The 23,799-nt window shown below is 39.6% G+C and overlaps 1 protein-coding gene across 4 annotated transcripts in view; it reads left to right on the top strand.

The window, feature by feature from the left end:
- The window catches only part of igdcc4 (immunoglobulin superfamily, DCC subclass, member 4), a 63,144-nt gene extending 39,631 nt beyond the window's left edge, over positions 1–23,513 (top strand). For 3 of the 4 annotated variants that reach the window (XM_077564685.1, XM_077564684.1, XM_077564683.1), the window contains exons 5-20: positions 1,367–1,501; positions 3,925–4,077; positions 5,669–6,073; positions 7,014–7,178; positions 7,266–7,403; positions 8,235–8,417; positions 9,310–9,510; positions 10,926–11,024; positions 11,097–11,283; positions 13,048–13,175; positions 13,841–14,011; positions 15,713–15,847; positions 17,327–17,429; positions 17,666–17,846; positions 17,972–18,091; positions 19,498–23,513. In XM_077564685.1, the coding sequence (XP_077420811.1) occupies positions 1,367–1,501; positions 3,925–4,077; positions 5,669–6,073; positions 7,014–7,178; positions 7,266–7,403; positions 8,235–8,417; positions 9,310–9,510; positions 10,926–11,024; positions 11,097–11,283; positions 13,048–13,175; positions 13,841–14,011; positions 15,713–15,847; positions 17,327–17,429; positions 17,666–17,846; positions 17,972–18,091; positions 19,498–19,980 (2,987 nt within the window). In that variant the 3' untranslated portion in view covers positions 19,981–23,513. The remainder of the gene's footprint in view (positions 1–1,366; positions 1,502–3,924; positions 4,078–5,668; positions 6,074–7,013; positions 7,179–7,265; positions 7,404–8,234; positions 8,418–9,309; positions 9,511–10,925; positions 11,025–11,096; positions 11,284–13,047; positions 13,176–13,840; positions 14,012–15,712; positions 15,848–17,326; positions 17,430–17,665; positions 17,847–17,971; positions 18,092–19,497) is intronic. The other variant, XM_077564687.1, reaches the window with a different exon arrangement.
- The last annotated feature ends 286 nt before the right edge of the window (positions 23,514–23,799 follow it).

Raw genomic sequence — 23,799 nt, 5'->3', positions numbered from 1 at the left:
AATTTTCTGCATCCAGTAGCTTTAAAAGAAACCCCGACTGTAATGACAAGTTTGCTCTGTATTATTTATTTGGTTGTTACTAACATAAACAATAACATACTATGAGATTCGTTTTTCAAAAATCATTTCCAGCTTAATACATTTTGTAGAAACTTTATTTGGACGTACGGCGCCATTGTTATTTATGTCGCAACGCATCGGTGCGTAGTGACGTAGAATTCCGGCTGACTCTCTGCCGAGCAATGTGAAATGCCTATAAAGAAAGTAAGGTAAGCCTCCGTCGCGTTCCTAAAGGGACGATCAAAACTCTTGAATGTGTCTGGTGAATGACGAGAGCACGGCGTGGGAGAAGGTGACTCTCCCGATCGCGTCTAGTTTCTTTAGGAACGCTTCGAGCGATGAGTTTAAACCTTGGAAATTCTTGCTGCATAGAAAGTCATGCTGATTCCTGAAAAACTCGATTCTAATAAATGTCCTCGACCCTCTCAGATTGCTTTACAGCTTCCTCGTGTAAGAGTCAGTCAAATACTGTACTTTCTCATCAAGTAGTTTGTCCTGTTTCCACTTCATTTAAATAGATGCTGGGGATTAAATGGAGATTTGCTGACCTTATAATTTCTTATAATGCTTTCCCATTTTTCAGCCATGACCGTAACATTGCTACCCCACACTTTTAAAACACATTGTCAAAATATTTGAATACCAAAAATTGCAACTTATAAAACTGTTCAGTTTTGATAAGTGCTGTAAAAACCCGACAAGGCTATAATGTTGAATGTTCCATAGTTATGTTGAGAGATGACATCATCTTTCTTTCGCATTCTCAACACAATGGCTTAGTAATTCTGTCCTTCCTGAAAAATTACAATAACTACCATTGCTTCAAGCGACCTCTTCGGGTCCAAGGCTGCATCAAAGCTTTCTGTATGCTCTAACAATAGAGCATGGCATTGTTTAAAATAGAACGTTTTTATACACTTTTGGAAGCAAATTTGTTATTTTATTACTTTACTCCTGTCATTTTAGCTTCAATTTGTAGCATGGCCAGATGGAGTTCATAGTTTCCTGTCATAGATTTTATTACCTTCCCTAGCTGCCACTGGTTTAGTGGAAGGTTGGTTATATTCTTTAACAATGACAATTTTGTTTTGTTTTGAAGATCCTCTTTCCTCAAATGCCACCAGAGCTGTTCTACGAGATATTCCACTCAATACCATCCGATGGTCACATAAAGATCTTTCACTAACTCCATGAGCAAACCCCCAAAATGTTCAAACGATTCATTTAGTCAAAAGAACAGTAATGGCAAAGCAATGAAGCAGTTTTACGAGGGCCAAAACGTGCACTTCCCCCCCTTTTTCTCCAGGTTCTGCAGAAACCCTGAACAGAGTTATGATCGTGGCACCGCCTCAGAATGCGACGGTGGTGCTCGGCCGTCCAGCTGTGATGGAGTGCATGGCGCAGGGCCAGCCCAAGCCGCTGGTGTCCTGGAGCAGGCTAGGTAATGCATTTACACAATTCTCTGAATCCAGCCCCTCTGCTGTCATCTTCTTTTAACGTGTTGATTGCTCATTCATTGTCAGTCTTCCCAGAAATATCTGCGTTGGCATACCTGCAGCTGTAAGAGTTTAACGAACAATAGCCGTCGCCGCTATTGTTCCATTGTTCGGTCATGCGGTGCTTTCCATTAGGTGCTTTGTCATGTCAAGTTCATGCGCGCACACATGCACACACACATTTCTTTTTATCATTGTAGTTTAATTCTATGCGTTTGTACAGTATGCTAACCCAGCTCAAACCAACAGCTGTTAAATAGGCAGTTTCAAACTCTAATATAGATACTGGGTCGGGACCTAAAAGTGGGTCGCGGATTCAATTTAGGTGGGTCATGAACTTGTAGGAAAAATAATATAGGCGGTCCTTGGTTTGTGACAGTACCAACATATGACTCGCTGCTTTTCATTGAATGGTTTTATATTGACTTTTGATTGCAAGGGAGGGAAAGCACTCACATTTGGCTTTAGTTGATAATTGACACACCCACCCTCACCTCAACCCATCTTCGAGGGACACAATCTAGTCAAGTCCAAAGTTCCATTAAAAATAAATTAATTAGCCATGCACAGAAACTGTATGTTGAATTTTAACATTTGAATATTACTGTGATACAAACAAGTGTAAATACAGACGCTCCCCAACTTACGAACGAGTTACGTTCCGAGCGATCGTTCGTAAGGTGAATTTGTTCGTAAGTTGCTTCAGTGCTATATTTTGTATTATAATTTATGTTTAAAGAGAATACGTACAGTACTGTACTACGTATGTTAGAGAGAGAGAGCGAGAGACACACACAGTAAGTACATGTATGTAATAAGATAAATAAAATGAAGTTTAACTTACTTTTGGAAGATGTACTCGATGCTTAAGGATTTGATGGAGGAGGAGGAAGAGGAGGATTTTATATCATGAGAGGTTCTTCGTCGTCGCTGGAATGGGCTTCAAAAGTTACTTCCTCCTCCGTAACTTCAATGTAGGAAGAAGTTGAGGGTCGCGGAGAAGAAGATGAGGGTTGATGAGTATCTTCCTTGGAGGATTTACTAGAAACTGGCCGAAAGAAGCGATCTAACGACGATTGCACAGTTTTCTTCTTTTTTCATCATAAATGATGCGGTAGCACTGTATGGCATCATTCAATTGATTTGCAACCTTTGCGCAACGTTCAATATTTGGGTCTTGCTGCTCGAAGAGTGCGATGGCTTTATCTATGAGCGACAGGCGTTTCTTCTTCTTCCTCCTCCTCGACACGTTGCTGAGCCTCCAATGCTGGGTGAGCTCTCACAGCGCCAAGCGTCGGTATTAGCGGCGGAAAGAAGCACTACAGTACTCGGAAAAAGATGCGCAATAAAAAATCTAACTTACAGCATCTCTTTCCGAACATTTTTTGACATGCGCGCAGACATGTTCGTATGTACCGTTGTTCGTAACTCGAATGTTCGTAAGTAGGGGAGCGTCTGTACTGTAAATTAAATTAACCATAATTAATATAAGCAATATGACTGCCTCAGTCCAAGCTTGAATGACGCTGAGATTTTTTATCACAGGGAGTCCTCGAGCTACGTCGCACGCGAACTACATCGTTTCGACTTTTCAGCGCCCGTGCCTCGTCCGTAGCACCTCCTTTTTCGTTAATTTCCCAAGCCATTTTAAGTTCAAGTTATTTAAAGTTGTGTTGTTGTTATCTCCAGCAACGGACGTCCATCAGGCGCGTCACATTTCCGTGTTTTAAGCTTGAATTACTCCGCCGTCCGTCACTAATGCGGAATATTTGTTCCGGCGTCTTCCGGGTCGCGCAAATATGTTTTTTAAAATTACCGTCCCAAAATTTTGATGTAAATATCGACTTTAACGGGGAAATCCGAGTTAAGTCGGAATTCGGGTTACATCGCAAGCGTAGGAACAGCACCTGGATGTAACTTGAGGACTCCCTGTATTATTATTTTTTTTAACATTTGCTGTAAAATCTTACAAAGAAGTCAACCGCTCTTCATGGTAAAATACAAAATGTGCTACCTTAATTTCAATAACAAGTGACATTTTGCTTTCTTTCCATTCTATCGTAAGTGTTGCAGAAAAAAGAAAAAAAAGACTGAGGACACATTGCATGACAATGGGGGGAAAAAGAAAGTCTCACAAAAGAAAAACTCCCAGAGTTTGATAATCACTAAGATGTGGTCTTGTGAGGTACTCTATAAGGACTGTTTTTCATGAAACTGCAATTCAATTGTAAATGTTTTTTTTTCTTACAAAAGACATCATTTCATCTTTCTCAGTGCCGCGTCTTTGAAAAACTGCAACATTATACCAGCATTTCTTTGTGTCGCCAAAAGCATCATCACAGACTCTTTATTTTTCCGCGTTGATCAGATGGGAAGCCCATTTCCACAGACGTGGTTGTCCTCGCTACTAACCTGGTGATCAGAGACACGAGGCCCCACCACGGGGGCATCTACGTCTGCAGGGCCAACAAGCCTCGCACCAGAGAGTTTGTTATTGCTGCTGCTGAGCTGTATGTGCCTGGTAAGTGACACTACACTCACTTGGGTTTAGATAACCTCAAGTCAGCAAATAATTGAAACGAACATGAGCATTGCGGTAACTGTAAAGTAGGACTAGAATGCAAGAGACAGGTCAGAGTTTTAGTTTAATCTGCCGGTAGACCTAATTACATCTAAGCAGATGTCAAATCAAGTTCCAAAAATAGTCTTAAGGGAACACCTTGAAAATTCCGCAAACGATAAAGTGGGAGAAAAGGTCGGTGGCATTTTTGCATGAAGAAATATTAAGCTGCGCCGACAGCCGATATTACCTGAGATTCATTTTTAAACTGACATTTTTGTAATGTAGTAGACGTTACAGCATTTTCTTGGTTTCATCTCACGTTTGTCACTTTTCCACTTAACCTCTTCCGATGGCAGTCCACTAGTGTTTTGATTCCCTGAGAGCAGCAAATAATTGAACAGAACATTTGCTATTATGCCAACATTTCTCTAGGGAGGGAATACAGGAACAAAAATTGTAGCCAAGGACTCCTATTTGTTTGAACCAATTCCAGCAACACAATAGGCTACAAAATTTAATAGGCCCTAGAAGAGACAAGAGATAAGTCTAGGGCTTGAAATTCCTCAAGGCTGGACACGCTCTGCATTAAATTAATGAAATTTGAAGACTGGATTACTCAAGCAATTTTTTTGTAATGGAGCAAATATAGCAATGTAGGTTTGGGAGTTGGGCACTGTTATTGTAGTGTTTGGTTTACAATTTAGAGTAATAATAATAATCATAATAATAAATGTAATTTTGTGCATTTTTTCTTCTTCTGTTTTTCAATTTTTTTTTCTGCCATAAAAAATATTGTAAAAAAACGGGGTGAAAAAAATATTCAGAAACACAAGAAGAAAAATTACTCAGCAAAACAGGGGGGGGAAAAATCATATAAAAGGGGAAAAAATAATAATAATTAAAAAAAATGGGAAAAAAATACTACGAAAAACAGAAGCTGGTGCTCTGTTTTTAGGAGTTATTTATTTATTTATTTTTTTAACCTCCGAACTCCAAGTGACTTGTTGCAGACTTGCTAATGGCGGACACTTTTCCGCAATACCTCTAACGTACCTTCAACTATATCACTTACTGGCTCAGTTAAGTAAGTATACGATAATTAAAAAAAAAAAAAAGAATTTCCCCGTTTTTCTGAATTAAAAAAAAAAAAGTTTTTCTGAGTAATTTTCCCTCCTATTTTTTAAAATATTTTTCCCCTATTTTTCGTAATATTTTTTTATGACAGAAAATCTATGCAGTAAATCTGAAAAATAGACAATCTAAAAAAGTATGCAAAAAAACAAAGCTCCCCCCAAAAAGGGTTTTTTCAAGTGAATGCAATACGGTTATGTAAATAATGATGATGATGATGATGATGATGATGATAATAATAATAATAATATAAAATGCAAACTGTATTTCAGTGATTTCTCTTCCATCACTGAATTTCTCCTCTAGTTTAAGCTATGAATTTCTCCGACCTCATGCTTTAAACACATTGAAACTTATTTAAATACACTTTTTCAACACATTGCAAATATGAAGATATCGGGTCTGCCTCTGTCACCAGCCCCTCCAGTCATTCTTCAGCCCCCGGAGACGGTGTCCCTCTCCCGGGGAAACACGGCCAGATTCGTGTGCAACAGCTCCGGGGAGCCCACCCCGGTGTTGCGCTGGTTGAAGAACGGCAAGCGCTTCTTCCGTCGTGCCAAGACCCAAAACCCTGGCGTCTTGCTCATCAACCAGCTGGCGCTGGAGGACGCCGGCTACTATCAGTGCATCGCCAACAACGACCTGGGCACGGCCTGCGCCACCGCCAAACTCACTGTCATCGTGAGGGAGGGCCTCCCCAGCCCCCCTCGAGGCCTCTCGGTCGCCCCTTACTCCAGCACCACTGCCCTGCTCACGTGGGAGCAACCCGAGTTCAACTCGGACCAAATCATCGGCTACTCGGTGCACTGCCAGCGCGCTGCAGGTGAGCGTGTATACATACAGTATCTCTTTAACCCTATAAAGCAAAACATATCATATTAAATATAAGACATTTTGAGCCCTCTATTTCACGAGTGTAATATTTTTTTCCCCCATTAAAACCCTGACGTATATTTTCTGACACAGCCACCTTGCAAGATCGCCCCAATTGAGAAAGGAGAGAGACCTAGTTATTAATAGTGGCAAATATTCTTTCTAATTTTTGGAAATACTAAAATGTTGGATATGTCTGTTTATTTATTATATTTTTGTCAGTTATAAATGTACATATTTAAAGCATTGTGACCCGATGTATCAAATATGACACAAATCAAAAGTCATGTGGAAGTTGATTAAATTTATTTTATTTTATTTTTCAAAAGGACCAATAAATTCTATATTTACAAAAAAACTGAATGTTCTCTCATATATTTAATGGTTCAGGCTTTATAGTTAAATAGTGGTGTAAGGCATTTGTCAGAATTGGACCTTTATTAAAACACCAGTAATTATAAGTACTGTACAGCAAAATAGGCTATACATAGGAGTAAGTATAAACTACAAATATTTTTTTTCTTTTTAGTTTAAAATGGCTTATCTTTACCACCATTTTGTATTTTATTGTCGTCTTTGGATTGTATAGCTTTTTTTATTATTATTTCTCACATAAATTATACTGAATATATATTTGCATTTATGTACAAAGCATTCTGTATTGCATTATGCAATTAGGCTCACTATGTTATATTTACTACTTTTAAATTCTACTTAAAATCATTCACTCCGATTACTTCATTATTTTTGTTCAAAAAACACAAGCTAAATGTCAGATTTTCCGATGCTACGCTAGCAGTAGTGTGATCCGTTTGAGATGTCTACCACTTGATGGTCTCGATGACAGCCAACTATGGCAACAAACAAACTGATTTTGGATCATTTCGCAGGTTCCGACAACGTGGAGTACCAGTTTGCGATGAACAACGACACCACGGAGTACCACGTCAAAGATCTTCTCCCTCACACCGCCTACACCTTCTTCGTGGTTGCCTACTCTCTCAAGGGAGCCAGTCGCCCGTCCCTGCCCGTCACCATTGACATGCTCGAGGACGGTAAGTGTCATACCATGAATCTCAATTCCGTATTCTGCCGGTTATTCTTCAGCCTGGAAAGACTTGATGTCCTCATCTGTCTTGCAGTGCCTAGCGCGCCCCCTCAGCTGTCGATTGCCAGCACGTCACCGACGGACATTAGGTTGATGTGGCATCCGTTGTCCTCGCAGCACAGTCGAGGGGCCGTTACCAGCTACCGTATCGAGTACAGCTCTCTAGATAATGGTGAGCAAGTTTTATGAGTGATAAACAGCATGTTCAGTCACATTGTATTCTTTTTTTTTTCCTCAAATTCAAAAAAGCAATAGCTTTTTTGAATTTGAATTGCATTTGATTGAAATTGGATGTGGGAAGTAATTTAAAACAGTGGTTCTTAACCTTATTTTTATATATATATATATATATATATATATATATATATATATATATATATATACATATATATATATTAGAGGTGTTTGAAAAAATCGATTCTGCAATATATCGCAATATTACAGCACGCAATTCTCGAATTAATTCAATATGCGGCCAAATAGATTTTTAAACATCCGTTTTTTATGGGAATATTCAACAAAACGTCTTACTTAGGGTTAGGATTCAAACATTAAGCATGGAAGAATGTTAAGAACATTAAGCCTTAATATTTTATTTCAGTGCTCTTCAAACATGAAACAGACTGCAACCTGTTTGTTAAATGCAGTGGCTCATTTATAAGCCTGAATTTTCAGATAAATAAATTAAAAAAATCATACAAATCTTACAGTGTACATGTAATAGTTCACTGTTTAGTATTTTCTAAATTTTAGTTTAAAAAAAATTCGCAATAATCAATTTATAGATTCGTATCGAGATTAATCTGTATTGAATCGAATCGTGACCTATGAATCGCGATACGAATCGAATCGCCAGGTACTAGGCAATTCACACCCCTAATATATATATATATATATATCCACAATTTCAAACGGTTGAGGACTAAAATTGACTACAATGCAGATGAGCCAGTTAGTCCAGTCAATCCTGGCAAATCAGTCTACCGTGTTTATTTTCCCACAGCGGACACCGTCTTCTCGGTAGAGGTTGGCGGTAATGAGACCCAATTCACGCTCAGGGAGCTGCAGCCCAACCAGGCGTACAGATTGAGGATAGCAGCTGGAACAGGTGTCGGCTTCGGGGTGCCGTCCGAGTGGGCTCAGCACCAGACGCTGGCCCACTACAACCACACCAGCCACCGCATGGGTAAGTCTTATGACTTCAGACTTGTTGTGAGGGAATTCCCACATTTTGGGGTGAGGATTTATGTGTGTTTTTTTTATTGACGAGAGACATATTTAGTAGTGCTAGGTTTCACAACACAGCCTGGGGGTTTCTGTCTGACTTGTGAGAAGAGGATTTGTTTATTTATTTTTTTCCACAAAGGGTGCACTTACCACAGTGAAGCCACCATCTGAGCACTTACAGACATTAGTCGGCGGTGCGAACAATGTGTCTGCCAGGCTTTGCGGGAATTGCAAAGTATTCAGTGTTAGCGTGTCAGCCACTCAAAAAAGATAACATGTGGGACACGTTTTAATTTGGGGGGGGGGGGGGAATGCAGCTAGGTCAAGCTTTATTAATCTCGAGAGAGCGAGCATAATGGGTGTTTAATAACATACACTAAGAGGTGTCATTCAAGAAGGTGTCTGCACACCACACTGACATGCATGTTGAGTTATACGGTGACTGCGTGGGTGCTTTAAAGCCATTTATTAGAAGACGGAAGGATTATCAGGCTCTATAAAATGTGGTTATTTTCTATTCCACTCATTGTGCTGTAGATGTGACGGACATTTTCTGCCAATTTTCCAAATAGTAATTGTACTCTTTTTTTCTTTTTTTGTCATCTATGTTTTTTTTTTAGCGTAAAATGTCAAAGCTCAAAATGTGTCATTGTAAGAAATATTAGATCAAAAATGTTTTTAGTACATAAATAAATTAGGAATTGGCCTTCTGATAAGTATTGCCATTATGCTTAACGAATCTACATAATATAGGAGTTACCATGGCAACTCCCATATTACCTGCTTTAGCCCTCAGGCTATCGGTGGACCCAACTGGATATTAAAACAAGCACGTTCCCTCATGTACCCAGTGATGTTCGCTCCCACTGAGCTGAAGGTGCGAGCACAAGTGAGCACGCTCAACGTCACGTGGCAGCCCTCGCCCAATCACACGGCCGTCTCCGGCTACAAGCTGTCCTGCCGAGAGGTGGACGCCGACGGGGTGAAGACGACGCAGACTCATGTGGTCAGGCTCCGCAAAAAAGCCAGATACCATCTCTTTACTGGGCTTGGTAAGTAAGTAAATAAGTCTATCTATCTATCTATCTATCTATCTATCTATCTATCTATCTATCTATCTATCTATCTATCTATCTATCTATCTATCTATCTATCATAGCTAGCTTGCAAGCAATCAAGCTAGCAGCTATCTATCTATCTATCTATCTATCTATCTATCTATCTATCTATCTATCTATCTATCTATCTATCTATCTATCTATCTATCTATCTATCTATCTTAGCTAGCTTGCAAGCAATCAACCTAGCAGCTATCTATCTATCTATCTATCTATCTATCTATCTATCTATCTATCTATCTATCTATCTATCTATCTATCTATCTATCTATCTATCTATCTATCTATCTATCTATCATAGCTAGCTTGCAATCAAGCAATCAAGCAATCAAGCTAGCAGCTATCAATCTATCTATCTATCTATCTATCTATCTATCTATCTATCTATCTATCTTAGCTAGCTTGCAAGCAATCAACCTAGCAGCTATCTATCTATCTATCTATCTATCTATCTATCTATCTATCTATCTATCTATCTATCTATCTATCTATCTATCTATCTATCTATCTATCATAGCTAGCTTGCAATCAAGCAATCAAGCAATCAAGCTAGCAGCTATCAATCTATCTATCTATCTATCTATCTATCTATCTTAGCTAGCTTGCAAGCAATCAACCTAGCAGCTATCTATCTATCTATCTATCTATCTATCTATCTATCTATCTATCTATCTATCTATCTATCTATCTATCTATCTATCTATCTATCTATCTATCTATCTATCTATCTATCTATCTATCTATCTATCTATCTATCTATCTATCGTAGCTAGCTTGCAAGCAATCAAGCTAGCAGCTATCAATCTAGCTAGCTAGCAGCTATCTATCTATCTATCTATCTATCTATCTATCTATCTATCTATCTATCTATCTATCTATCTATCTATCTATCTATCTATCTATCTATCTATCTATCTATCTATCTATCTATCGTAGCTAGCTTGCAAGCAATCAAGCTAGCAGCTATCAATCTAGCTAGCTAGCAGCTATCTATCTATCTATCTATCCATCCATCCATCCATCCATCCATCCATCCATCCATCCATCCATCCATCCATCCATCCATCCAGCAGCTATCTAGCTAACTATATGTTGTCAACTTTGCCAGATTTTACTGAATAACCTGGACAGCAATGTGTGTACTGCTTCCCTACCTTGTTCGATGATCATCAAACTTTTTCAAACATTGTCTGGCAAAAGCCGAGATAAAGGCATACCACTTTCAGTTTTAACATTTATATACTTAGGCCTACTGAGGTCATTGAGTTGTCTTGTTGTTGCCTGTTGAAGTACATTTTTCTACTTGTAAAATATATCCGGCCTTGTTTCTTTTGTTATTTTTGTGTTAGTTTCAGGCCAGCAATATGAAGTGAGAGTCTGGGCATTCAACAAGCAGGCAGATGGCTCAGCTGCAGTGTGGAAAGGAAGGACCGAAAAGGCCGACAAAAGTAAGAACCCCAAGGAACTGCAGGATTTTTTTTTTCCTACCTCAAATTGACACACATGCGAATGGATTCCAGTATCTTCACTCCCCATGCGGCCACCCCCATTACCACCAAGCAGCATTCAGGCAGCGGCCAACAGCTCCACGTCGATCCGGCTCTGCTGGGAAAAACCTCGCTTTAGCACGGTGCGCATCATCAACTACACAGTGCGCTGCAGCCCGGCTGGAACAACCAACGCCTCTCTGGTCACGTATCACACCAGGTGAGCCCGGATGTCTGTCATCCTTCGCATCATTGACTACTCGTCTCGGTTGCTGCCACACAGGGGCGAGACAGGGATGCATTGTGTTTTAAGAGCCGTTCTATCATTTTAATGAAAGGGATGAGATGATGAATGGTAAAAAGCGTTAAAGGGTGGAACAGATTGATGCACTAAATCAGTGGTCCCCTGGTTCATACAAATACCTGTACATGTTCTTCGAGGACCAGCAACTATTCATCGAGAGTACATAATTGTTATTTTTATTTTTTAAATTACAAAAGATGATAAACAGAAACATTTATCATAACACTTTTACCCGACAATGCAATAAACTGTAATATCGTGAATCTCCATCATATAGTAAAGCATATTGCCGTTAACGTATATTGCTGTTAGGAAAGTAGACGGGCTGTTTCAGGGGGGGTTTATGTATATTCTTCGCTGTCTTTTTAAATTTATTTTTGGACTGTCTTTTCATGCAGCCTGGTACCAAAAGGCTGCAGACCGGTGGTTCGTTGAGGACCATTGCACAAAATCAAAGCTGCAATGACTGATATTTTCATTTTAGGGGACTTCATGTGAATACACACTGATTGACTTGGTGGTACCATTAAAAGATGACGACGAAAAAGCGGAACCTTTTTTGGAACCTTTAGATCAGGAGCGGGCAAAGCACGACTTGCTCCGTTCTTTAGTCTGGCCAACGAGCATCTACAGTCGACCTCCACAGATTCACTATTCAGCAATCACAGATTTTTTTGAGGGAAACATATCCCCGCTTTTTCTTCAGAAAAAAACGCCCACTGATGATTTTTTTCTTCTTCTGACTTTTATAACACTAGTCAAATTAAAATAAATATTGTGAAAATGTGGCATTGCGTTTGGTATAGTTTTTCTATGAGGTCATGTCGCACTGGCTATTATCGTAGCATTTTCTGCTCCCAGATGGGATGTACAGTAAAGCCCGCTTGAAAACAACACTAAACAATTTACTTCATAAAAAACATCAGCACTTTACCTTCAGTAATTCGACATCTGTCCAGTAGTATTTATCCATCATCGTAACACAAAATCCGCCCACCAAATGTTATTAACGCTTAGCTCATCCAACTTGTGGACGCATCACCGGTGCTAGCAACAAGCTAGTTAGCTAGTTAGTGGCTAGCTAGGTGCAAAAGCTGAGGAGGAAGCTCAATTCTGGCTGCTCTTATTTTTTGTAACACGCCATCGGTATTGCAGAAGTTGAGAGTGGCTGACAGCGAATTGGCTAAAGGAAGCAATTTTTGATTATATTTGGATAAGTAAAGTACATATTGCATGAAGTTTATCACAACAAGGACAATCCTCCCAGCTCTAGCTGATTGTGACCTCTTGACTAAAAAACATTAACCCACACTTGCTTTAGATGCTCTGCGAACTTAAGTTTTGTTGTTGCTATTATTATTATTATTATTGCCTACCATATTCTACTGAGCAACCAGGACAAACGTGTATATCCTGTTCTGTTGTTATCATCCATCCAATTGATTATTTGATGGAATAATCTTTAGGATGATCAATTCTAAAAAGATTCAATACTGACAGTCCGAGCAAGATGATACGTTCAAAGATTTGTCTGTTTGTATTTTGTTTACCTTCTTCAGGTTGAAAAAAAATAAATGGCTGAACGCTCTGTATTCGAAATGGTAGTCAACATGACACGGTGCAAAAACAAGAGCGACTCTTGACTTACTCTTGTTTTGTACTTGACGTGTGGTGTTGCAGTGCCGCTCAGGAGATCCTGATCGGGGCGCTGAAGCCCTTCACCCGCTACGAGCTGGCGGTGCAGTCCAACGGCGTGGATGTGGTGGGACCCTTCAGCAGCACCGTGGAGGAGTCCACTTTCTCTGACCGTGAGTCTCTGCTGGATTAAAAAAAAACAAAAAAAAAAACATGAATTGAATGAATAGGCTCTGAGTTTGTATGTCATCTCAGGTCTCTCACTGTGGTACTTGCGTGTTTGAATATTTTTTTTCTTCTGCCCATCAAGCTTGTAAATTAATTTTAAATGTTAGTTAATGAGTGTACAGTACAGTGTATACATTTGAAGAACGTACAGCAGATATAAAAAGTCTACACGCCCCTCTTCAAATGCCACAAGATTAAGGTAAATCATTTCAAAATTCCACCATTACTGTGACTTAAACCTTAAGTCAGATGCTATGTATTGGATAGCATCAGATGGTGCAGTTGTACCTAATATGAATCCAACTGTGTCAGTCAAGGGGAAGGCAGGTAATATGAGCGTGTGTGTTCTAATAAAATGTCCACCACCACCACCAGTCCCCATATCCTGAGCCCCCAGCCTCTCTTCCCTTTCCTCCTATTGGCCCGCTTGTAGTCTCCTTGCTGTACCCAGGTGGCTGCAGCATGAGGACGCAGATGGTTGTCAAATAACATGTCCAATCCCCCGCCAAGACAACACACACACACCCCCCCAGCTGAGAACCTTATTAGTGACTTTTAATTACCGACTGATGTACCCCTAACTCCCTCCCTCCTGTTCTGGTTCCATCAGGGCCGTCCTCGCCGCCACACGAGCTGCGCCTGAGCGCGATCGACTCGTCCTCAGTACTGGTGAGCTGGCGCCCCCCGCTGGAGCCAAATGGTGTCATCGTGGGCTACAGGATCTTGTTCAGCAGCAACCTGAGCCAACCTGAGCACTTGTGGAGGAACCTCTCTCAGGACGGTGAGAAAGATCGCCGTGACAAGGGATGAGCATCCAATTATAAGGAAATTAGATGTGGTTACTGTAATATTTGGGGAAACCAGTTTGCTCATTATTGATTATTATTATTGCCGGGTTGCATTGGTCAGACGTTGCAGGTCACGGTGTGTCCCTTTGCGCAAAATGAGGCCCCTTGCAGTAGATGGGGCCCCACACATGGAGTGTGATCTACATGTAGGGAGGGGCAGCTGTGTTTTCGCTTTTTGAAGTTGAGTGAAATTGACATGCATTGGTTTACGGGGCCTTGCCACATCAAATATGGCGGACACGCTCGCAACCAGAAAAGCACTGCAAGTAGTTTCTATGAATTAGACGTCTATGCTCCTTTTTTAATGGCATAGTTTTAAGATTATAGCCACCTTGGTGTCCAATCTATTGCTTTATTGGCTTCTCAAATGCATAACCGACATGAAGTTAATATTTGACAATTTATTGGTGAGCTAAACCAGTGGTTCTCAACCCTTTTTCAGTGACGTATCCCCTGTGAAATATTTTTTTCAGCCAAGTACCCCCTAACCAGCGCTAAGCATTTCTGATTGAAAAACAAAAACAAACAACAAAATCAACAACAACAAAAAACGAGTGCTGTGCCTTCATTGTCTGATTGATTAAACTTTGGAACTCTATTTGTATTTATGTGGTCTCTTGAATTATTTGGAAATAAAAATATAGAACTTAAGAAAGGAAAAACTTAATTATAAATAAAGCATTGTGCACATACACATTTTTATCAAAATAAAGTGTCATCTTTTGGGATCATACAAAAGGTCTGTTCTCAAAAATAAATAATTAACTTAATTTAAATCAAGTTTTCAAGCAATTGACAGGTGATTCATTTTAGGTGGCATATAACAAGTTGGGTCAAACCATTCTGGTATGGGGGAGATGCTGGGTTTTTAGGACACAAGATGAACAAATGGAATAGCCTACTGAATATAAAATACATTTTATGAATTTATATATTTTTTAGAAATATTTACTATTATTTAATATTAAATGTAATTTTTAAATATATTTTAAAATATCACGCACCCCCTGGAGCGCCTTCACGTACCCCCATTTGAGAACCACTGAGCTAAACTGTCGAGCTAACCTAGCTAGCTTAGCTTCATAGTTCAGACAGCTAGCTTACGTGCGAACAGAACCCTTTCTTTCTTTCCTTTCTGTCTGTCTGTCTGTCTTTCTTTCTTTTCTTTCTGTCTTTCTTTTCTTTCAGTCGGTCTTTCTCTTTTCTTTTCTTTCTGTCTTTTTTTTCTTTCAGTCGGTCTTTCTCTTTTCTTTCCTTTCTGTCTTTCTTTTCTTTCAGTCGGTCTTTCTCTTTTCTTTCTGTCTTTCTTTTTTCTTTCTGTCTCTTTCTTTCTTTCTCTCTTTTTTTCTTAAAAATAGAAGACCGTGTTAAAATTGCATGTGTAGACAAACATTCATGCTCACATTCACACCTACAGAGAATTACTTCATAAAAAATACATGTTTTTGAAATGTGGGAGGAAGAGGGAAAAAAACATGTAAACAAGCAAGGCGAGAACATGCAAACGCCCCGCTGATAGTTTTGAGATTTGAAACCTTTAACGCCCAAATTTTATTAAGCAGATACTAAAATGAATGCACTTATTATACACTCCAAAAACACTTCTTACTGCGTCTATTTTCTCTACCATGTAGGCAGCCTCACCAGTGTTGAGCTGCGGGGGTTATCCAGTGGCACCCATTACTTTTTCAAGTTGGGAGCATCTACAGAGGTGGGAGCCGGCCCTTATTCGCTTGTCAAGGACATTCATACACCCCCCGACCAATACGGTATGTGATGTCACACTCCAGACAAACAGCGATTTGCATACACGCCATCCAAAAAGTCAATGTTCCATCATGTGTCCTGTTTAATATGAAGTCTCAGTATCATGCTTATGTCGTTGTCATGGGCTGCTGTGCTGGCCACGATGCACAATGAATGGAAATGACATAGATGGTGTGTGTATGTGTGGGAGAAGGCTCGTGCCATCTGTTTCCTCTCTACTTTGCTGCCAAAAAGATAAACTGGCATAAATGAATATCAATGAAGGGAGTTGAATGGATTGCTATTACATTTTAGCCTTGTTTTATATAAAGAAGTGGCGTTCGCTTTGCTTTATTTTGTTCTCTTTGCTGTTCAGACCAAAACCGAATGTGTCCATTTGTGGGTAAAATCTTTTTTTTTTTTAAGTGCAGTTTCTGTGAAGATAATACTGTATGTAAATAGCCCCGTGCTCCTTTATGATGGATTGTTGTTGTGTGGAGAAATAGGCAAAAATACTTCATACATTAGTGGGCAGATATGAAAATGGATTATGATAGAATAATTATAAATGAAAGCATCGCGTAATAACTTGAGTGACTATCATTTGGTATCTTCTTTGTCATTATTAAGTTGCAAAATAAGTCAATGGCATGAGTAGATTGTTTTGAGATTATTTTTGTCATAATAAGCTTGGTGTACAACAATTAGAATTAAGTCTGACCAAAACTAAGAAAAATAAGACTAATTAACCTTAGTTATAACAATAATCATTATTAGTAGGGCTGAGTATCGATTCTAATTTCCTCAATCGATTCAATTTCGATTCACAAGAGTTAATTTCGATTCGATGTAGATTCCCCCCCGATTCAATTCACTTCACTTCAATCCAATATTGATTAATTATGGAACATGAAGTCTTCTTGAATATCAAGGACATGATAAAACCTCCACAAGCATTAATTTTGCGCAGGATGTAACTGGTTAAATGATTTAGTGTTATAATCACTTAAGTGTTACACAAACATAGTCATCAACAAGGATGAGATGGAAATGTTTTCATAATTATAATTCAACTCAACTCAGCCTTTAAAATTATATTTTCTCATAAATTTATGGGAAAAAGAGATATTAAAATAATCGATTCATGGTTTTATTATTTTACGAATCGATATCAGGCTGGAAAAGGAAAATCGATTCAATATCGATTAGATTTTTTCAAACCCCGCTCTAATCATTAGTATTGTTATTAGTATTATATAAAGGTGGAAAAAATATGAAGTCCAATGGATGGATGATTGATAATAAATCTTTGCTCTGAAGCAAAATCATACAATGCTAAATAATAAATGATAAATAATGTAATATATCAACATTATCCAAAATAAAAAGTGTCATATAATATACAAAATATAAATATCCCCCAAATTGTCTGTTACCAAAACTAGTTCCAGTAATGTATATAAATATATCTGATAGGAATATTTTGCTATTATTTTCAATAGAACTGGACATCCATGCAGTGACAGGCATCATCGTTGGAGTGTGTCTGGGGCTCATATGCATCCTCCTCTGCATGTGTTTCAGTTTCCGCAACACCAAGACCAGGTAATGTATCTTCCACTAAGACCAGGTCCTACACCAAGACCAAGCAATGCATCTTAGACTAAGACAAAGAATTTTTTTTTTTGTAGTCGCCGCTAGCGATGCATCTGTGTTGTTAATGCCGCGACACGTGATTGCCGATAAATTGACGTCAAGCTTTAATCATCAACAAGTCGACTTCTCACTTAAACCAATTAAGTCCCACCTACAGTTGCCACTTTTGCGTGTGCCTCAAATAGGGGGGTATCTGGCAGCCTGGACTCCACAGCCGTGACCCCCCAGTACCGGAGAGGGGGCTACGCCAGTCCCGCCCATATGCCAGAGTGCAACGATTGTCACGAGCTGGAGACGCTAATGCCCCCCGCCGGCAAAGAGTCCGACCAGTCGGCCGCAGAAGCCCCCGAGGAGCTGAACCTGATGGTGAGCGCCGACACCTGGGAGGGTGGGGACGCCCCAGCACCTGAACCAAAAGGTCAAAACCAGCTCATTTGTGTTTCACGTATTGATTGTGGCGCATCCCACGTGTCGCCGTCGCCATTTTGCAGGCTGCTTGGAACGGTTCCATCAGTCATAACTGGGCCAACAGAATCACCCGATACAGAGACACCGTCACTGACGACTCGGCGGGATTCATCGCTGGAGAAGTCAACGTGACAAACAATACGGTAAATGAAGACATCATTCAAAGCAGTCAGCTGTCAGCCTTCCAGAAGAATGGATTTAGGATGAGTTTAGTTTGGCGTTTGAATGAAAGATTGACGTGATTACATTATGTGTGGATGTGAATGGAGTGTGTAAGTGTGTGAATAAATAGAAATATATTTACATTTACGTGTTGTAATGACGTGCGTATGTGAAGTGATCAACACATATGTATTGTGTGTGCATCAAACTTGAAAAAACATTTTCATTAACAAAATAAAATGAAAACAAAAAAGACTTTTGACAAAACAGAAACTAACGAGAACTGCATTTATTTGAAATGTATTTATGCTGCATTCGAAAGTCGGACTTTTCCGAGTTCAAACCAGGAAGTGTGTACGGAAACGCCCCCTTGAACTCGGAAATTCCACTTGCGAAGTCGGGGGGGAAAAAAGTACTCCGACTTCACCGACGGACTACAATTTGACGTCACCTAACAATGGCGACCCCGTTGGAAACAGACCGTGAACGGTAAACACACAATTTACTCGATTATAAAACTAAGTAGCTTTCTTCATTCATAAATATTCGACATAACTCCACATAACACAACATACGTGACAGTATGCTGCTATCTCCCTGCATGAAATTATACGGTGAACTTCTGAACTGTATGGAATACTTATGAAATAAGATAAAAACAATAAATTAAGCAAAATTATCCGCTATTTTGGTTGTTTACATTCACCTCGAACGTTTTCAGGTCGGAACTTGGAAAAAGCCAACTCTGATAAGCCTGAATTCCAACCATCCTCGAATGTAGCATTATTTCGGTATTTCTGTACGTCCGTCCAGAAAAAGGAAGGTCAAATGGTTGTTTGAGAATTGTAGTTTACTAGACTTCATTACATAATACATTTTAATTTTAGTGAAAATATTTGGCCAGCTAGCACTTCGCTGTTAGCCAGCTAATGTCGTGATACTAAGAAACGAAGGGGAGTTTTCAAACTTGGACGCTGGACCTGAGAGACGAACTATAGCTTAGCGCTAGCTAAAATGAGGCGAGTAGCGTGGAAGTGGAAGTCAACCTTAAACATTACTTGACAATAATATGTTTTAAGTGTGACCTCTCAAGTCTAAACATGACATTCTGATTAATATTTGTCAGGTTCTGGTAACATAGAACATTTAATAAACAACAAATCAGAAAGGAAGACAAAAGGTTTGAATTATTTTTACTCGCGAGGAGAACGGAAAGAGATGTGCCCAGTTACAGTCTCTTATCGCGCTCTGGACACACTTTGTCGTTCCCTCTTTAACCTTAACCTTGATATGCTGTGTCAACACGCTAGTGCTTAAATGGGTATGAATGAGATAAGTGATTATGACTTTGTATACAAATGATCAAGCTAAAGCTGTATTTTTGCAGGATTGTCCAAGCGCATCCCCGTCCAGTAACCAGGTGGAGGCCGAGGTCATCGTCCACTCGGAGCTGTCCGACCCGGTCAGCGGAAAGGCTAAGGCGGAATGCGGCCGGGCCAAAGACTCCAAACCCACCCGGGGCCCCTCGTTAGAACAGACCGAGGGGGAGAACCCTCCCGGTAAACGACCGCTGGACCAGAGCCAGCCGATTCTTCCCTCGACAAGTCTGGCTGCCGACCAGAAGCGGGAGCCGGAGGATTCCGCGGCGGAGGCGGTTCGTGCCGGCCCAAAGCAGGACTCGGGGCTGACCAACGGCTTCCACTCCCCGAAGACGCCGCGGCCCACGGCCAAATCTGGGGAAAACGGGGACGTTCGACGCTGCCCTTCAGCACAAGCAAAGAGCAAGTCTGCCAGTCTCACCCCTGCTCCTTTTGTCACTTCAGGCCTGGTCCACCCTACCTCAGTAGCACACGGTTACTTGTGCCCGTAGTTTCTGCATGCCAGGTTGGAGCAAACGGAGACATTCGTACCAGGGATGATTGTGTATACGAGCCTCATTGTCGGTCGAATTTCTTTTGTATTTTGAATCCACACTTTCATACATATGTAAATACATGATACAGTCTATTTTTAGCAGTAGAGTGCTTGTTTTCGGAGTACGCATCGTAACCGTACATTCCTCTGGGCTGCGTAAGCAGAAGGATTCAGTGCACACCTCTCGATGCCAGACCTAAGACGGGAACCAAAACGGCAGGTGCCAGTCCAGTGGGTCGAACTGAGGATCCACACACACTTTTAAGAATGTCCAGCAACCGTGTCTCTCTCGAGCCTCATTCTGTCTCAGGGTCACATACACACAACTGGAATGTGTGCCATTCTATCTCAGCCACACACATTTTGGAGTGTGGAGTTTTGTATTGTCGTACTATGACTGCATAACACTTGACTTCAGATGAGCCATTGGGGGCTAGAGTGGGCTTATTCCATTTTGGTGGTTTTGCCGGAGAGTGATTACGGCTGTAATCAAATCTTGGTGATTTTTATGATTCTTCTTTTGCAGAACTTGGGAGTTTTCCTCAGGATTTATTTTATTTCAAACAGCCATCAAATGTATCAATATTTCATGAAAGATGATAAATATTATTTATCAGGAATGAAATATGATCCATACGATAACTACGAGGCTTCTGCCTGCACCCTGTTCAAATTCCCCCAAATCAGCTTGGATCAGCTGTGCCAGTATTTAGACATGGTCCGAGCATGAATAACTTTAGACCAACTTTCTGCACCGAAGTTGTCAATCCGCCAGGCGTATCTCCAGCATGGCACAGTGGTCTGCCAAATTAGCAAACAGGCGCAGCAAACCTTGCACTTGTACACAAATCGGGATACACCAGCATTTGCACCTGTACACAAATCAGAATCACTTTGATCGCTATTGTCAGTCATAGCTACACAATAAATTTCACTCTATTTAGAGTAAATTTGACTATTTGGAATGGGACCAAATAGACTCACTTTTAGAGTACAGTAGGTTAATATTTACAATTGAAAGAGAGTAAAATAAAGAACTGGAAATAAAGAAATAAAAGTCACTCAACGGTTGAGGAACAAACTCACGACGTTCAGCTTGGAAGACTGTCATACTACCATTTGAGCTATGCCCCTCCTCTTCTTTAGTTTACTCTCTTCCAAGGGTAAAAAATACTCTAAAACTGAGTCTATTTCATCCCATTCTAAATAGAGTCTAATTTATTCTACAGAATTCTACTGTGTCGGTAATGCAACACGAAACATGGTAGTCGATGAAAGTAGAGCCTTATGCCAAAATTGAAACTTTGAACTAAACAAGTATTCATATGGAAGATAATGCCTTTCTTTTATTAATTAATTTCTTCACTTAACTTCAAAATCACAAAAATTGAGTTAGCCTACTCTAGTTCTTAGTCGCTCAAATGTGAACCAATAAAGATCGAATCTGATCCCAACACCCATACAGACTTTAGCCAAAGTTTGTTTGTTTGTTTTTTATTTATGAAGAAGTGTTAGCCAACAACCATAAATTTGTAATATGACAACATAAAGTTGCAATGTTACAAAAAGAGAAACATTGGAAATGAACCCATTCACAACAATTTATGATTCTCCTAAGATGTTTGTTTTTTTTGCCCTTCACATTTGACTTTTTGTCTTTGCATTACAACTTTATCTTGTAGGTTTTTTGTTGGTCTTTTCATTGTGACCGAATCCTTTGTAGTTTTTATTTTTCAATGTCTGGTTGTGGAACTGGAGATGTTACTGCCACCTATGGGTCACATTATTTTTTTTTTTAGATGTACACATTCTTCTACAATGAAACCAGGGATTTTTTTCCGAAGTGGCAAATCCAGGTCCAGAAAGTTAAAAACCCTGCCACAGTTTGGCTTTAGCCCCTTATGCTAGCTAGCTAGCTCCCTAGCAGGTTAACGAGCACCCGGGGAGCTCGCTAGCTAGCACCTGGGGCTAAAGCGTGGCAGGGTTTTTACTTTCCGGACCTGGATTTGCCACTTTTGGATTTTTGGGTGAAATTTCAATACACTAAAATTTTCTACGGCCAAACAAGTATTTAAGTTTAAGTAATGAAATTCTGTATTGCTTTAAAAAAAAAAAAAAGTGAACTGGTGCATTCCGACTCCTTATCAACCATACTACCTCATTTCTTTTTCAGGTTTTCATTGTGCTTTGTGGCATCAGTGTGACTAGCATCTTTTCCAATGTTATTCTTTTCATTTCAGCAAAATACATTTTCGAGAAATGGCCTTGTTTTAAAACAGAAATATGCCGAATCACCCAGAATTCATACAGCATCATAGCATGGACAATGTTTTTATTGAAACTGACTTCTCCACCATGGTCACAATTGAGTCAAGTGGCTCATCCCTCGTTACATTTTTTTCAATTTGTCTGTAATTTAATTGTTAGCCATTGCATTATGTTGCTCTGTTGTGTTGTTTCTTATGCTGCATTTCAGGGATTTTTTTTTTTTTTATGAAGAAATTTGAGTGATGATACAGTAAAACATAGATTTTATTTTTGGGTTGGAACTGGCTGCCAAAACTTACAACAGGACATCTTCATCTCCTGGCTTTTAGTATGATTAATCGGCTATGATTTGTCTTTAATTTTAAACATATGCTTATTGTACCTTTTTTGTTGTTGTGAATTATTGTTTTCAACGCTTAGAGGTCAGAATGCAGCATCATTTCCAAGTACATAAAACTCGAGTATTATTCACTAGAAAAAAAATCCTTGTGTTAATGTTTGACGCCCCCTGCAGGCCATCACTGTTTTTCCATCCACTTTGTTGTTAATACTTCACTTTTGCCAAGCGTGAAAATTGATGTATTTTTTTTAGTGCTTCTCCATTTGAAGTTATAAATGAATAAATAACATGCCCTTGACACCAGTTTTACCGCTTGGCAAGAAATTGGGTAGACATGACAATAGTCTCGATGCCAGACCTGAAATTGAACAAAATTCAGCATCAAGTTTTAAAAGTATGCTTTGAGAATTGTGATCGATCATTTGTCATGTTTTTGTTGTTGGTCACGTAAACCATATGGGACACGCACTTGTTTTTCATGCTGTTCTTATGTTTGCATGTATAATTTTGTCTCAATGCACAGTTGATACCTCAAAACCTGGCAGTGTACAGCATATCATCCATCCCAATGCAATACAGTTGCCTTTTTATTATTATTGCATGATAGCAGTAAGGGGAAAAATGAATGTGTTCAAATCACATCAGCTGGAGGCTTTTTTAAAAAAAAATATTATTTTAAGGGGTCACTTGTCATGTCACGACGCTTTAACTCTCTCTGTCACTTCCAGCTGGTACTGCTTTCAAGTAGTGTTTGATGATTAAGGTTATTACCATAGTCCTACACAAAACACACACATTTGTGCCAAGTGTAAATAGATACAAGGTTGAATGTTCAGAGAATACCTCCAACATTAAACCACATGAAGTATTAAATGTCTAAATAGTGGATCATCTTGTTGTTGTTTTACACAAGTACATTTAAGAGAATTGAAAAATGTGTCGCCCTTACCTTATGATTTTCTACAAAAACGCAGCATAATTATAGAAAAGTCACTCATGTTTGCGCTAACGAAAGACGTATTTCTTAATACTGGTTAAAAATATAAACTTTTGTTGGTTTGTTTTGCATCTCTTGGAGAAGCAACACTAGCCGGGCAATAGAGTTCTCCACAAAATCAGTCTGGGACTGCTCCACATTGATTTACTCTCGAAAGGCGGGGCATGCTG

The sequence above is a fragment of the Vanacampus margaritifer genome, chromosome 4 (genome assembly GCF_051991255.1).
Source record: "Vanacampus margaritifer isolate UIUO_Vmar chromosome 4, RoL_Vmar_1.0, whole genome shotgun sequence".
In the NCBI taxonomy this organism is placed as follows: domain Eukaryota; kingdom Metazoa; phylum Chordata; class Actinopteri; order Syngnathiformes; family Syngnathidae; genus Vanacampus; species Vanacampus margaritifer.
The sequence above is the reverse complement of the archived record's forward strand: the minus strand, read 5'-3'. Positions and strand labels throughout refer to the sequence as shown.